Source organism: Nasonia vitripennis, chromosome 4 (assembly GCF_009193385.2).
Source record: "Nasonia vitripennis strain AsymCx chromosome 4, Nvit_psr_1.1, whole genome shotgun sequence".
In the NCBI taxonomy this organism is placed as follows: domain Eukaryota; kingdom Metazoa; phylum Arthropoda; class Insecta; order Hymenoptera; family Pteromalidae; genus Nasonia; species Nasonia vitripennis.
In genome coordinates this window covers 13,395,820-13,411,526 of record NC_045760.1, presented here as the reverse complement: position 1 = coordinate 13,411,526, position 15,707 = coordinate 13,395,820, and the positions used below count along the sequence as shown (strand labels likewise).

Below are 15,707 nucleotides of genomic sequence, written 5' to 3'. Positions count from 1 at the left end.
CTGTATCGTAATACTTTCTTTAATAAACATAAAAAGTTAAGTTGTAGGAGAAAACTTACTGAGAGAAAGAGAGTGAGGGAGTGGAAAAATAAATAACAATCTTGAACTACAATTGGATCCTCGAAAAGAGACTGAAACTTCAGTGGTTAACTGTTATTAATGTATTCCTTGATTTAACGGACTTCTTATTTGTAAATATGAGAATGAAATGGCAAAAGCTGTATAAATAATTAAGTAATAGAATTGTTATTCCTGTAACCGAATTGAAGTTTTTCTGTAATTACCAATAATTAGAACATCACAAATGGAAGAAACTATCAAAAGAGGATAAAATACAGAAAAATGTAACACGATGCAGCTTATCAACCTTTTGTCTAGTATAAGATTACTAATTAAGAATTGTAATTATTAATTTAAATATTTATACCTAGGTTGCAGTACAGCTATGTCTTCATTAAATGCTCATTGGTGCTGGTAATAATCTTTACTTTATTTTCTTTTTTTTCAGATTTTCGATTATCGAATTCTCGTACAGTTCACTGGATGAGATTTAATGAAAAGAAATGTTATGTTCTAAAATTTTTCTATTTTCTAATGTTTCATTTTTTTGCAATAAAGGATCAATAATTCCATTAAGTCACTGTTTTATCAATTTATAATTAAATCATAACTATTCTGTTTTGATTGCCCATATGTAGAATAATAAACAACAGTTTCCAACATTTCAATTTTATTTTTTTTTTGTAAATTTAAAATACAAATCTGAAAAATATTTTTGTATTTACTAAATTTATAATTTTATGTCTCTTTTAGGCATAAACTGAAACTTTAATTTGTAACAAACGTTTGATATATAAGACATAAAATAGATGAGAAAAATTATAATGTGTTAGTCATCGTCGATCAAAATGTCACTAATAAAAAAATTACAATATATAGATAATCGTTGTCAGGTTCCACAGAATCTCGAGATTTTTAACTTTTACAAACGTCATATGGTATTTTGATCAACGTACTGTGGCTAAAGAAGATGTAACAAAATGCTTATTTACATAAATTGTTTTGTATGCTGTGAAACTTTCACAGAAAGTTTACTTTCTTATTTCATCTATCCCTGATAAAAATATCTTTATGATAGGATTAATTTTAAATATAAAATTCGTAGAAGATATTTTTATAAACGTTTAGAATGATTTCAAATAAATCTTGCAATATAATCTAAAGAAATACAAGGCCAAAAAAATTTACATAAAAACTTTCACCAGGGGTGTATCTATATGAATTTATTCTTCATCCACATTTTTGGATTTCTTTTTCTTCTTTTTTTTCTTTGGAGCCTCTTCCTCCTCACCGTCAACGTCCATTTTGTTTCCATTCTGTCCATTTTCTACTGTGCCATTCAAATCACCATTCGTTAACTCGCTCTTCCTCTTCTTGTCCTTCTTCTTTTTCTTTTTTGGGGATTCTTCCTCAACATCAGCGACTATCGTTGACGCTTCATCAATGGCTTCTTGCATAACTTCAATGTTCTTCTTAGGCACTTCTCCAGTCTCATAGAACTTTAACCGGTCTTCAACCTATAAAAAAAGAATGAAAAATTGCATGCATTACTTTTCATTGTAAATAATTTTGCTATTATTCAACATTTTCATTCAACCAACCTGTTGTCTGAGTTTTTCTCCAAAGACATTACAAGGTGTCTCAGCAAAGCAATCTATTCTAGAGGCAATGGAGCATTTATTCGCCAAATACCTCGAGATTCTACCCTTGTTTTTAGTACCCGCACGGCCGATGAATGTCGAGTGGAACAATAGACCATACTTTGGTGTATTACCTCGCGTTTTCAGCGCTCTGAACAGAGCTTTCTCAGCACCTAAAATACAAAAATCAAAGTAATTAGAAATAATGATTTTGAATAAAATATTTAGTTTGCTAGAAACATTGATTTAAATATAAATATTTACCTAGGATTTGAACTGTTGATGCAGGATACTTTGCCAAGTTTGTAAGAGAACCTGCATGAGCAATAAGACGAGCTCCAACTTGATCACCAATAAGAGTAGCCAAGTTAGGAGCTACACCAGCCATTTTTGATCTTAAATACTCAGCTAATTCTTTCCTGTAATCAGCAAGAGCAATGACACGGCTAGCAAACATCTCAATGTTTAACAGATCAATAGGACTAATATCCATTCCCATGGAAGACTTTGACGCATCAATTATGGCCTGAGCTTTTCCACTGTCCATTACAATTTCCTCCAACTCTTCTAATTTCTCTTGGTTCAATTCTTTCCTGTTCTTGATCAATTGAGCCACTTTGGCATACATATAGTTGTCAGGAACAATCTTGACAAGCTCTGGGAAATGGTAACTGTACCATTCTCTATAAAATTAATAATAATTGATTAGATCTAGACCTTGAAATACTTTTAAATCAATAAATTGACTCATAAGTACAATAATTACCTAATACGCATGCTAAATGTATTAACATCTTTGTCCAGCTGATCCAGCAGAGCAATACTCTGAATAATCATGTTATCTACACGATTAACATTGAACTTGACTTTAGCTCTGGAATAACTGTGTCCCAAACCCAGTTGGGCAACACCTGAACTCTTAGCAGTAAAACCCTTGACCAAGTTGTGGAAATGGTACCTGATTCCACGAATGATCTCTGGGACAGCTCCAGTATGATCACACTTGATATTAAGGGCTTCTGTGATACTGGCTCCAAGCTTAGGATCGCCTATTCCCAATACTACCTTTTCCTTCTTACTTGCCTTGGGTATGTTGGTATCCAAGAAAAGTTGGAGGTCCTCTGGTACAACACCCTCCGATATACTGTTTATATTCTCCAATGCTGTCAGTGCAGTTTTGAAGGGGCTGAAGCCAACAAGCTTGACTACCTGGTTGAATCTAGATAAGTCAGTGACTGAGGCCTCTACTTGAGGCAGCAACATGCCTACTTCCTCGAATTCCTTGACGGAGAAAAGCGCATAGCCGGCGGCATGCTCGTACAACACAAACAACTTGGACTGAAATAAAAAAATTTTAAACATTGCAGAAAGACAAAATTTTACGTGTTCGTAAATGGGCCCTTAATATTTATTGTTTACTATGTGTTTAGATGCCACATGTGACGTCCGTATAGGTTAGGCGTCACTTTAGAAATACGCACTTGACAATGTAAACAATGAATTTGTGCGCCCACGAAATTTGCAGACCGAAAATAACGACTTACCATGGCTGTTTGTTTGCGTTTTTACAAATCTTTATCAAAAATATCCTGTTGTTAAATCCGAAGCATCTTCTGATTTATTTTGGACTTCGACACCACGCACTAACCATGTGCACCGGAAATTCCAACCCGACGACTATAGCTAGCACAGAGCACGCGCACAGTAAGCGGAAATCGACTCGTCCTCCATTTTTCTGTAAATTTTCAAGTAGCGCTCTCTATCAGCAAGTGAAAAGTGCTCTAAGTATATAGGAATTTGTACGTAGCGCCTCGAGGTCGTAAAAGTGTTTGGTGCAAGATTTTGAAATTTGACTCATTATCACCGCATACTTACCAAGGATTCCAAAAGCACCGCACGGATAGTGTTAGAAATGATTTTTTCAGTGGTGGAATTTTCATAATAATGAATAATCGTTATGATAGTGATCAATAGAAACAGATGATCGAATTAATTAAAAATGAGATTCTGAAGCGATGATAAAAGATATATACATATAATATTGTTCGCCCCTTAAAAACAGGATGCGCGTTACTATTTATTTATTGTCATTAAAAATGAAACTCGAAAATACCTATATTCAATTGCAAAAATGCTCGGTACATTCGTACATTTAAAATTCATAAATCGCGTACTTACTTATGGTCAGCCTACAAATTTTGAATTAATAAACGTTTCTCATCTAAAATTCAAAATAACGCAAATAGAAAAAGACAGAAATTAAAGTAATAATATGTTTTATATATATAGTAGCTCGCGTGACGAGCACGTTCTCGTCACACTCCTTGTCATTAACATAGCGTAAAATTGACGTTCCCGTTTTTTTTTCGCCAAAATTCGCACACCTATACCTATACCTATGATGATGGGACATTGAAAGTGCTAAAGAAACAGACTCGCGAGCTCGCGACAGCCAAAAATAACCTAAAAAAAAATCTATAACACTGCACTGAAAAGACAAATTAATCAAGAGTGTAAAACAAGGAAATATATATATATATATATATATATATATATATATGTAGGTAATGTAATCAGATAACCAGGATTCCGCAATCAAAACTATATAAAGTGGATACAGTTCGCGGGTGAAGACGGAAGCGCCACCTATTCCCGCTCGCGCATTGTTTCCCGATCATCCGCGCGGCGGAAGAGCCTGTATCAAAAACCATCCGCGGTTCTCTCTCGTGCTCGCCTCGCCATATCCATCCGCGCACGTAGAAAGCTGTATATACATATAGTAGTATATAGTATATATAGCGCGTTTTCTGCACACAAACAAAGGGGCAACCATCAGAGTCCGTCGCACCTAGAAACGCGCGAACACACGCACATCCAGAGCGACGATCTCTCGAAAGGTCGGAGCGCGCGCGCACATTTTCGGCGCGGACACGACCGACTACCGAGGAGAACGTATACTTACGCACGTCGATCAGCAGCCGTGCCGTCGAGGTTCCGTGAGAAGCATAGCTAGCTAGCAGTAGAACTAACGTATCGTCGTCGTCGTCGTCGTCGTCGAGACAGCAAGAGGGAAGCGGCGAAGAGAGACCGGTACGAGGACGGACGCCATGCGAGGCCCGTAGGTGGCCTAGAGCAAGCCGAAAAGTGAAGCGAGCAGCAGCCGAGCTGCCTGCAGGGAGTCGGAGCGAGGAGGAGCTGCAGGCCCTCTCGGACGACGGGGACGAGCAAGGCGAAGAGATGAACAGCAAGACGGACGTCAACAGGCGGGTCTTCGCCATCAAAGCTAAGAAGAAGCGGCACAAGCCCGACAAGCGCAAGGGCAAGGGCGGTGGTGGTGCTGCCGCCGCTACTGCTGGAGGAACACCTGCTGCTGGAAGTGCATCAGCAGCTCAGGGAGCTGGGGACTCCGACCTGCAGAGTCCCACGCAGCAACAGCAGCAAGGCAAGAACCAACCGAGCAGACACGGACAAACTACATCAGGGTTCTGCCAGGAACCCTGGTACAGGCAGAACGATGGACAGTCTTACAAGGGCAACGGCAACAGGTAGGCTATGATGCACCTCCTGGGTAGAGTTTTTGTACCTTGTTATGGAGAAATCAGTGGGACAATGTTCCATGTGCATTAGCTGAGTATCTCGAGGGCTTTGGTTTTGAGGAAACTAGAACAGGATTTCTTTGACAATTTTGATCGACTTTTCTTCGAAAGACTTGTGGTAATAATGTGTAACAATGATTGTTCCATTTGGAGTTTATCTTGGTTTAAAATGGAAGTGCAACTGTCAGTAGAAGTATTTTTTTAAATTGGTCCTTTGTTAACGAGTAGCTAAGTTAGTTGGTAAACTTTTTATTCTATTTGTCACTTGACAAAGTCTATTTCATCAAAACAATTCTCCATTGACATTACTTAGACCTTTTTATTTTATTTTTTTATAAATATTAAAAGTCAAATATTGTCGTTTCAAGTGCAGATATTCCAAATTGTTAGAATATACAGAAATTAGCAAATGAGTTAACCTAATAAATCGTTGAAGGTACAGAAAAGTAAAGTAAACTTTATAATATGAATGATTTTAAAAGTTCTGTGCTCTTAAAGTTGGTTTACAATCATTTTTATTAAAAAGTCAATAGATCAATCAAGAATGTAGAAAGAATTTTTAGTTTACTTGATATAGATGTAGACTATTAGACGTAGGAAAAATGATTCTAGAATATAAAGCTTATGAAGTACTTAATTTAGTTTAAATTGAACTCACATGACTCGACGCAGTACAGATCTAAAGTGTGTTAATTCACATAAATCAGTAATTTCATTAACTCAAGATATCATTTTTTTTTGCAAAATGTTACCAGAAAAATACATGAATATTTATTTTTTAATTCTGATTAATTGTCCTAATTTAGCTAAATTAAAGCCGATGGATATATTCCTGAACTTTACTTTAAATGATGAACTTAATAAAGTTAATACTTACTTCTGTATCAAGTTGTTTGCTTTTGTTCTATCAAAAATTGGACTTTGAAATAGCAACACAAAAAAGTTCGTCCTGCTTGCATAACAGATGTGATACAGACAAGTGGCAGATTTCATGCGAAAGTCAAACACTAAGATTTTATTTTCACTTTAACTTAAATGAAAATGAGAGAGTTCACTTTTTCAGATTTTTAATTTAAGGTTACTTGAAACTTATTGTTTTGATATAATGTCAGAGACCTTTATTGAGTATATTGAGTCTTTGACCTCTTTATCAAAGCTTTGCAAATTGTATGGGATTACTGGTAGTATTGCTGGTGATTTAGGAGTTGGCACTTCGCTCTCTTTCTTCAGATATGAATATTTTTAGAATAGCTTCTGGCTTTAAAGAATGTATTGTACTTTGAAATATGTTAGTTCAGAGTTTGAGGTTTTATGGTATTGAATTCTATGAAATATCATTTTTAATTCAAAGTTATCAAAAATATTGAATATATGATGTTGAAAATATTTATTCATATAGTTGAATCAAGAATATTAGTTTGTGATTCTAATTTTATATTTGAAGGATAGTTTTGTAAAAGACTTTATATTTTTGTTGTTAATAAGGTTTATTGTACAAGACTAAGATTTCTTTGTTATCAGATGGGTATATACATATATTTGAGTTATCTCATTTACTTTACTTTCTCTATTTATGTTTGTAATTTTTTTTAGTATTTTATTGAAAAAACAAAGACAATACAAAAAAAACACAAAGGATATAAATTAAGAAAGTATGGTAAGAAGATACATTTTAATTTTGTATCTAACTACAATTTATAGACTTGATACGTGTCACAGTTCTAGTAACGAAACTATTGAAGACGAAGACGATATGTACAGTAGTGAAGACGATGAGCAGGAAGACAGTACTGACTACTGCAAAGGTGGTTATCATCCAGTTAAAATAGGGGATCTCTTCTTAAACCGTTATCATGTGACAAGAAAACTAGGATGGGGGCACTTCTCTACAGTTTGGCTGTGTTGGGATTTACAGGTAAAAAAAATTTTATTTTCTGCAAGTTGTGAGATTCATGTCAGCTTTCATTATACATTTGATGGTGATAAAATGATCTTCTTCCTAATAGGACAAGCGATTTGTAGCCCTCAAAGTTGTAAAATCGGCGTCACACTTCACGGAAACAGCACTGGATGAAATAAAACTGTTGAAAGATGTGCGTGATACAGATCCAAGTGATCCAAAGCGTAACAAAACCGTCCAGTTGCTGAATGACTTTAAAATTAGTGGAATCAATGGCTTGCACGTCTGTATGGTGTTTGAGGTGCTTGGACATAATCTGCTTAAGTTGATCATTAAGTCCAATTACAGAGGAATCCCCAGGAACAATGTCAAACGCATAATAAGACAAGTTCTCGAGGGATTAGATTATTTACATAATACATGTAAGTATGATATTTTCATTGCCATTGCTTTTACAAGCAGAACATATTTATTAGGTACACATTTATTAGGTATTTTTAATCAAAAAAGTTGTTTGTATAAAGTATGTAAATGCATATATTTTATAGGTTGGTTAATGCAATTAATCAGTTCTATAATAGTATACAATTAACTAATAATTAACTAAAATGAGTAAATACCTTAATATTAACTATGTCACAAATGAATTTCAATTCAAATAATTGACTACTCTTACTTTAAATAAAAAATCTCTTCTTACTAGTAGTAACAATAAGATGAAGTCATAAAATTTGAATTAATCCAGAAATATTTTTCAATGAAAAAAGTAAACTGAGATAAATGACGTTAAACGGTATTCAAAGTTATTTCTGTGTCGTAAATTTCAGGCCAAATCATTCACACGGACATAAAACCGGAGAACGTGCTCATCTGCGTGGACGAGGCGTACATCCGGAAGCTCGCTTCAGAGGCGACGGAGCTTCACTCTTTAGGTCTTAAACTTCCTGCCTCGCTGATATCGACAGCTCCCAAGGAGTTTCAGGAGCCAGTGCCCAACTCCAAGATGTCTAAGAACAAGAAGAAGCGACTCAAGAAGAAGGCTAAGCGTCAAAACGAGTTACTCAAGCGTCAGATGGAGCAAATCGAAGAGATGGAGGAACAGAACAAACCTCTCATACATGCCAGTGATGGCAATTCTGCTGTGGCAGGTAATTTCATTAAATGATTTGATTGAAAGACAGTATCAAAGGGGCTTGTGATGGTGACTGTAATTTAACTCGTGCTTGGATATTTTTTGAATTAAGAGTTTATTGATCAAACAAACTACATTTTTTACGTTCTTTTATACATCACGTAAACGAAATAGGGGAAATGTAGTTCGTTTGATCAATAATATCTCAATCAAAAAAACGCGAGAGATTTAGTTTGTATTCACGTTCATCTGAATCATTTTATTTAAAATTTTATAATCATGAAATTTAAAAAATGTTATGCGCGTGTATGTGTAATTTTAGAATTCAAAGAGAACGGTGAGGCTACGACGCCAAACGCTATAAATGTCGGAGGTACCGATGGCAACAATAGTGCCGATCAGGAGTTGAACTCGGAAAGCATTGAAGACAACACGGAGAGCAACAAGGAGTCGCCAGACGATATGTCTGAGCCCTCTGTGCCCCTTATGCACGTCAATGGTATAGAATCGGTCGACGTGGTCAATGCTGCAGTCTCTGTTGCCACCGGTAATAACGACGTTAACAGCAACAACGGCGAAGCGCCAACGATGACGATAACGACGGGGACCACCGACACGGGAACAACGACGACAACGATGCCATCAATGTCTGAATCGAATGACAAGGAGAAAGCCGAGGACGAAGACGAGGAGCATGGAGAAGTCCAAAAGCTAAAGAAGCCGAAGAACGCTGCATGTGATATTGAGAAAGGTGGTGGCGAGGGAGTCAATCTGCTTGCCGATACCGAAGATGTAGAAGATTGCGGTGACGGTGAGATAAATGATTCTTCTATATTAAAAAAAATCGTTTTATCCTTATTATGTATGTTGTGAAATTTATTATGTGTTTGCTCAGTAGGTGATAACGCACAGCTGTTGGATAGAAAACAATTGAAACGCGCTTCTGTAGCTCCCCTTGATCCTGCTCTCGTTGACTGCGACGTTGAAGTGAAAATAGCCGACCTTGGTAATGCCTGCTGGGTCCACAAAAAATTTACAGAGGACATTCAAACGCGTCAGTATCGCTCACTCGAGGTTCTGCTTGGCGCCGGTTATAGCACATCTGCTGATATTTGGTCCACAGCCTGCATGGCCTTTGAACTTGCCACTGGAGATTATCTCTTTGAGCCCCATAGTGGTGAAGATTACTGCAGGTGATTGTGCAAATATTAGTAATAATGTTAATTTGATCAATGATTTTACATGATCAAATATTTAACAAATACTCTTTTATCAAATAACAGAGACGAGGATCATCTGGCGCATATAATTGAGCTGTTGGGTGAGATCCCACGCAGCATAGCCTTGTCGGGCCGTCACTCACGCACGTTCTTCAATAAGAAGGGCGAGTTAAAGCATATAACGGGCTTGAAGCCCTGGGGTCTGTACGAGGTACTGACAGAGAAGTACGAGTGGTCGCCGAGCGATGCCCGCGAATTTGCCGACTTCCTCACGCCGATGCTCAAGTTCGACCCCGACACCCGAGCCACCGCTGCCGAGTGCCTCAAGCACTCCTGGCTACAGATCAAGTGAATTGATATGCACAGACTCTCTCTCTACCTTTCTCTATTTTTGTTTCAATTCTCACTACTCTCTCTTCCTTTTTTAAAATCTTTTCTATTCCACATATTCTTTGTTCTTTATGTATCTCCGTTTCGTGCTTTTTTACAAAATTCTTTCGCTTGGTTCTCAAGGGAGAAGACTTTACCGTTGTTACTACCGTTTTCGGTTGACTGGGTGATCAAAAGGACGACGAATGATTTGATGGTTTGGAACATAACAGAACTTCTAACATTTTGTAATTTGATTGTTGTTTTTATTTTTTGGAAGAATTTTATCGAATGAAGTTATACATTATATTATCATGGAAATTTGTACACTTTAAACGTGAAATATTTCGCGGCATAGATTGCATAATATTTAACACAGTTTTGCTAAAACCAAATAGAAATTGAAGTGCAAGTTCACAAAGTACAGGCATACAATTCAACTGTATACATCAATCATTCGTCAATCCATGTTCTTTACTGGGCTTTCATTTAAATTATTTTTAGTTTTGTGAATAATTTAGACAGTAATTAATCTGCTTGTTATCGATTAAAGAGATGGCAAGCAAAACTGTATCGATTAAAGTCAATTGATAATCCATGAAAAACTCAATTTGTTCTTGTACGAAAAAGATGTATTTCTCGTCGAATATCTGAATAGAGTAAACCTATAACTATCACAAGAAAAAGAACTCAAATGAGATCATACGGGAACGAACGCGTGTGAGTGACTTTCAAATATAAAAAATTAAGCTTCCATGAATATACAAAAAGCTGTGACATTCCTCACGTACGGATTACTAAAGGATCGGAACATAAATACGAGTATCTACTAAAAGACTATAAGTGACGTTGTGCGACAGCCTTGAGGGGATACCGAAGTTCTTGCTTTCTTTTTTTAACAAATACAAATACGTATTTTGCAATTATCAAAATTTCTAGAATCAGGCTTTAGCCTTTTTTTCTTGCATATATAATACGAATGTTCTTTGAAAATTGTAAAATATAGAGAATAAGTTTTGTCTACGAAAGGCATGAAATTCGAGGAAAAAGATTCATTCATTTGCAACCTTCCCGAAAGTAATCAAGCGAGAAAAGTTTTTTATTCGAGAGCGACGAATTTCCCAATGACTAATATAAAATAAGTATATGATTGGGCGTATAGCATTCACAAATCATGAACAAACTGAAGAAGTAGAGTAAAAGTATCTATTAATTATGAAAAATGATATATAAAGTATTCGCGATTTTTAAGATTTCAATTAGTATTTGATACATAGAATCGTAGAGAATGAGAGACAAACGTAGCACGAAAAGCAAAGCATGAAAATGGTGGTTAAAACTGAATCATCGCTACCTCGCGTTGTGAAAAGAGGAGAAAAGATCTATACTTGAATAAAGTAGAAATAAATACTCATGTACTCACTAAGAAATTGACGAATATACAAAGAGAGGATAAAAACAAGTTATACAAAGCTGACACGAAAATGGGCTCAAAAGCTAATAGCTCAAAACATTTGAGCATACACGTGTGAGATAAGAAAGAAATTGCCGCGAATCTGTCAAACAGCGTTCGTAGATACGTTATACCTTTTCTTATAAATATATTTATATAAATGAACAAAAAAAGTAGTAATGAATTGATGCATTAATTAAATTAAGTAGACTTTTTGCGAATGAAATGACCATCTTATACTAGATTATTACACATTATTCTGCCGCCGACATTAAATAAAATAGATTGACTAAACAAATGAGGATACATAGAACTGGTGAAAATTGTAAACATTAAACAATAATATGACGAAGATGAGGAACTGGCGAATGTCTCTTTCGCTTTTTCCAATTATACAAACAATTCTAATAACAAATAACTGATTAAATATAGCGTTTAAGCATCCTCACAAAGCGATTTCACGTTGTCATATACATATTCGTAGACTCAAGCTGATAAAAGCGTAACTTAAACACGTATCGAAAGAAATTAAATGAAAAAATGAATTGATAAATCAACTAGAAGAAATAGGTATCCTGCCAGCTGGAAATATCTCTATATAATATAAATCGGATTTTTTACACGGAGGTGATGGAAACGTTATAAACAAATTGAGCTGATAGCCAGAGTTTCTGAGTTTCGAATAGTTGTAACACTTCAAAGTGATTGAATGATTATTAAAAAGAGATGCGAATTTCTTGCGACTCATCATTTATTAAAATGAAATGCAAAAGATTCGTCTGAGATGTTGTTTATTAATTAACTTTGTAATAATAATACAGTTTCCCGGCATTACGCATTCATAACGACTTTATCTGGAAGTATAATGAGAACTTACCATTTTGCTTCGCACAGTGATGGATCTGGTAGAAAAGTATTTTTGGAATCGCGTAAAAAGTAAAAAGAAAAATAGATAGTAAATGAGGTGTGATAAGTATTGGAAAAAATGCTGAATTCTTACTATTTTCTTAAATATTACGAAGGAAAGTGAAAAACATAAGCATAAAAAATTATTTATGTGTTAGATAACAAGTCAATCTTTGTTCAAGCGTCCCAAATGTGTGACGTTGATATAAAAATGATATATAAAGACCTTTTTCACCAGAGTTATAACTCGTAAGATTACAAGAGAAAGAATAATCGACCCTTATTGAAAAAACAAAAAAAAAAAAAATGGTACATGTAATAAGTAAAGAAAAGCATATAAATATGGTCAAATACGCTACCTTAGATATTAGGATATAGGTAGAAGAAAAAGTGATTAAACTGATATGGGATACTTGTATTTAGCGCAAAGTATGTTTGTATAGTCCGATGTCCGAATCTCTATCTTCGTTCTCCTTGCTGATAAACATTAAAATGAACAAGTTATTTATGTATTTGAGTAAAAAGACATGACCAAATTTCACGATAAATTCAGTTTGAATTGACATGATTTGGACAAAAAGTACTTCAATTATGTGATCAGCGGATAATATTTAGGCGAGACTCTATACTTCTATCGGTTAATTTTTTGACATTTTTAGTAGGAAAGACATACGCAACTTTTATAATCAATATTATACATTTTTGTAAAAAATAAGAGATTAAAATTAGCATTGAAAACAATAGAACTGTAAAAGCGCCAATCTTGATATTTAAAAAACAGTTTATCGGCTAGTTTTCTTATTAGTATTTTTATATAGAGTAAAAATATAGAATAGTTATTATGTGTTGTCGTATAAAATGATATTTATTATATTATTCTGTAAATAATTAATAATCATAATTAATTATTATTTAGTGAAATAAATAATTAATTATAAGTAATAGCAATAATTAATTGTTTGTATAACACATAATCAGGAAAATGTAAATTAAAAAAAAATTGCAGTCAATCATAATTGAAGTACTTTGACATTAAGTGTAATACAATTAACAAAGATATTTCAAATCTGTTTATCGTGTAATGGAATACTTTTTAAACTGAGCTACACATAATTTTATCAGACTAATTTATAAAAGTTGCATTTTTATACATCTCATCGAATTACTTAAAAGTGATAAGAATAATTACTTCCATGTTCAAATATTCACGGTGTAAAAATGTAAGTATCAATCAATCAAGACCAATTTTTATAATTTTTTCTTCCTCGCAAAACTGTACAATTATTTTTGCAATCGACATATAATTTCGAAAATTTTTTATCACGTGTATAAATTAAACGTTGAGTAAGCTTGCATTCATATGAAATTATCACGTAAATAAAGCAAAATAAAACCATAATAATGTGTCTACTCTATCCATGAACAAGAATTAGAGAAAATCGTGTCTTTTGAATCTTATTAGTGAACTACTAGCGATTATAGGATGTGAACGAATTCCGTAAAGGTATAAGAAATATGAATGCGCTTAATGCCGTTGCGCTATCTGTCAAAGCATGAGAAGTAACAGATTGAACTCATTAGGAATTCCTATTAAAATCGCCACCGATTATTGTTACCCCTGACTCGAGAGGCTATTTGCGGTAATTTTGTGTGAAAAATTTTGCTTGCGGAAAATTAATAAGTATATGGAGTTGTGAGTTTTAATGATAAAGTTGCCCCCGATTAAGGTTATAATGAAGCATAAAATTACTTTTACGCAGTTATTTACTCGGTTCAAAATTCAGTCTAGAGGGAGTTTATTAAAAAGGCACGAACGAGAACCCTGTTAATTTTATTATTATTTCTTAAATTTTTTTTTATTTCGATTTTTCTTTTTCTCTTTTTTAGGGAATCGCCACAAAGTAGAGATACGAACAAAAACACGTGTGACGAGGAATCGATTGCAGACGAATGGCAATGTGTTGACGAGTAATAAGAGCACCGTTGTATTTTTTCGTTCAGCGAACAATCAATTAATTTAAAGCTCCCACATACAAATACGTGATAAACATTAAAAAACACGATGTGAAGTACTCCACTCTGCAAGAAAAAAGTCGGCGATATTGCAACGCCGACGATGATAATTGTATAAATTGTGGCCTTGCTGATTATTTGTACATGTCCCCATGATGATGATCGCATAGGATTATACGGAAATGTCGCGTGTGACAATTGTAATGTGTAGTTTTGTTGTTGCCGTCGACGTTAATATCTCATGCGAGCGAATCGAAATAAAACCGAACATTCAGATGTCTGAAAATTTTCAAAAGTTTGGTTTACGATATATGTACTTTAAAGCTTTAGAATCAACGTTTATTTATTTTTGTATAAGCCTTTTTTCAATGTTTTCAATATTTTTGAAAAAAATATTAAAATTATGTAATAATTTGTTAAAAGTTGATGGTTTCAAGAAATACTACATCAATTAACAAGCTTAATGTAGCAAATAAATTAAGAATTATACAATGCTACGTAGTATTTCTGTAAAATTTTCAACTAAAAAACCTAACGTATTTTATTTAATTTAACATTCCAAAATTTAATTTTTAACTATATAAAATAAGACGCATCGGTTTCAATTATTAAATAAATCGGAAAAAATTCATGAAAATTTCAGATGTCTACGCTCGCTTACTAATTAGCGTACGTAATACTTTGCATGCTTAATGGATACCTTTCGTACCTAAATATTGTCGATGAATAAACGTATAAAATAAATAACATAACTAGACAAGCCGCGCTGAAGAAAATAAAAGCAGAGCAGAAGAGTGACACAGTGAAACAAGATCTACACAAGAAGTTAAAAACAAAGAACAGCCATGAAAATTGTGCAACATTTTTTAGGGAAAATTTCTAACATGAAGATATAAAACAAATATCATAATAATCGATAATCAAACGAAGTGAATCTCTGGAGATCTTTGTGGCGAGATTAAAACGGAAAGAACAACACTATTACAGTGAATAATAATAATAATGGACACATAAGAGTTAAGGAGTGCAAGTTTGTATATGATTAATACTGTGTGGATGAGTTTTACGATGTTAATTTATACATATATATTATATATCTGTAGATTGTTTCCCTTTTTTTCTTCTGTTTGGCCTGTCACTTTACAAAGAAAAAAAAGACAGCTATATCCGTATGGGAAAATACATCAATGCGAAAAATATACAATTGAGGATGACAAGATTAAAGGTTCGTCGTAAATTTAGAATAATTGATTTTTGTTTTACTTACTGCACCTATACCCCTCTTCTATAGACATACTTTCAAATTATATGTTGAAAAAGTTATTGGAAGAACTGCGAGACAATTCGTTTCTTTGCATAACATTTTAAAGATTTTGTACTTTTACATATTATATTTATTTACTTTCTTTAAGCAGAAA

General features: G+C 34.1%; 2 protein-coding genes across 6 annotated transcripts; one reads left to right on the top strand and one right to left on the bottom strand.

The window, feature by feature from the left end:
- Positions 1-188: 188 nt before the first annotated feature.
- On the bottom strand, positions 189-3,435 carry LOC100120066 (nucleolar protein 56). Its single transcript, XM_016988711.3, has 5 exons — positions 3,245-3,435; positions 2,467-3,038; positions 1,965-2,383; positions 1,662-1,873; positions 189-1,577 (listed from the first exon to the last, which is right to left on the bottom strand). Exons 1-5 carry the CDS (start codon positions 3,245-3,247, stop codon positions 1,284-1,286), a joined length of 1,500 nt encoding a protein of 499 aa, XP_016844200.1. The 5' UTR covers positions 3,248-3,435; the 3' UTR covers positions 189-1,283.
- Positions 3,436-4,341: 906 nt separating this feature from the next.
- Positions 4,342-15,536, top strand: LOC100120098 (SRSF protein kinase 3). 5 transcript variants are annotated; one of them, XM_031929006.2, is made up of 8 exons: positions 4,342-5,245; positions 7,016-7,211; positions 7,303-7,618; positions 8,024-8,344; positions 8,651-9,139; positions 9,224-9,521; positions 9,612-9,896; positions 14,164-15,536. In XM_031929006.2, the coding sequence occupies exons 1-8, from the start codon at positions 4,938-4,940 to the stop codon at positions 14,246-14,248; spliced, it is 2,298 nt and encodes a 765-aa protein (XP_031784866.1). In that variant the 5' UTR covers positions 4,342-4,937; the 3' UTR covers positions 14,249-15,536. The 5 variants fall into 5 exon arrangements, with proteins under 5 accessions (XP_031784866.1, XP_032455109.1, XP_031784864.1 ...); XM_032599218.1 differs by having other exon boundaries at positions 9,227-9,521; positions 14,164-15,530; XM_031929004.2 differs by having other exon boundaries at positions 4,350-5,245; positions 6,998-7,211.
- Positions 15,537-15,707: the final 171 nt, after the last annotated feature.

Coding starts and splice junctions, on each gene's coding strand:
- LOC100120098 (XM_031929004.2), top strand. CDS start 4,938: ATGAACAGCAAGACGGACGTCAACAGGCGGGTCTTCGCCATCAAAGCT. Junction 9,140..9,223: donor TGTAGAAGATTGCGGTGACG/GTGAGATAAATG, acceptor GTGTTTGCTCAG/TAGGTGATAACGCACAGCTG. Junction 9,897..14,163: donor CACTCCTGGCTACAGATCAA/GTGAATTGATAT, acceptor TCTCTTTTTTAG/GGAATCGCCACAAAGTAGAG.
- LOC100120066 (XM_016988711.3), bottom strand. Junction 2,384..2,466: donor ACATTTAGCATGCGTATTAG/GTAATTATTGTA, acceptor TTAATTTTATAG/AGAATGGTACAGTTACCATT. Junction 1,578..1,661: donor GAGAAAAACTCAGACAACAG/GTTGGTTGAATG, acceptor CTTTTTTTATAG/GTTGAAGACCGGTTAAAGTT.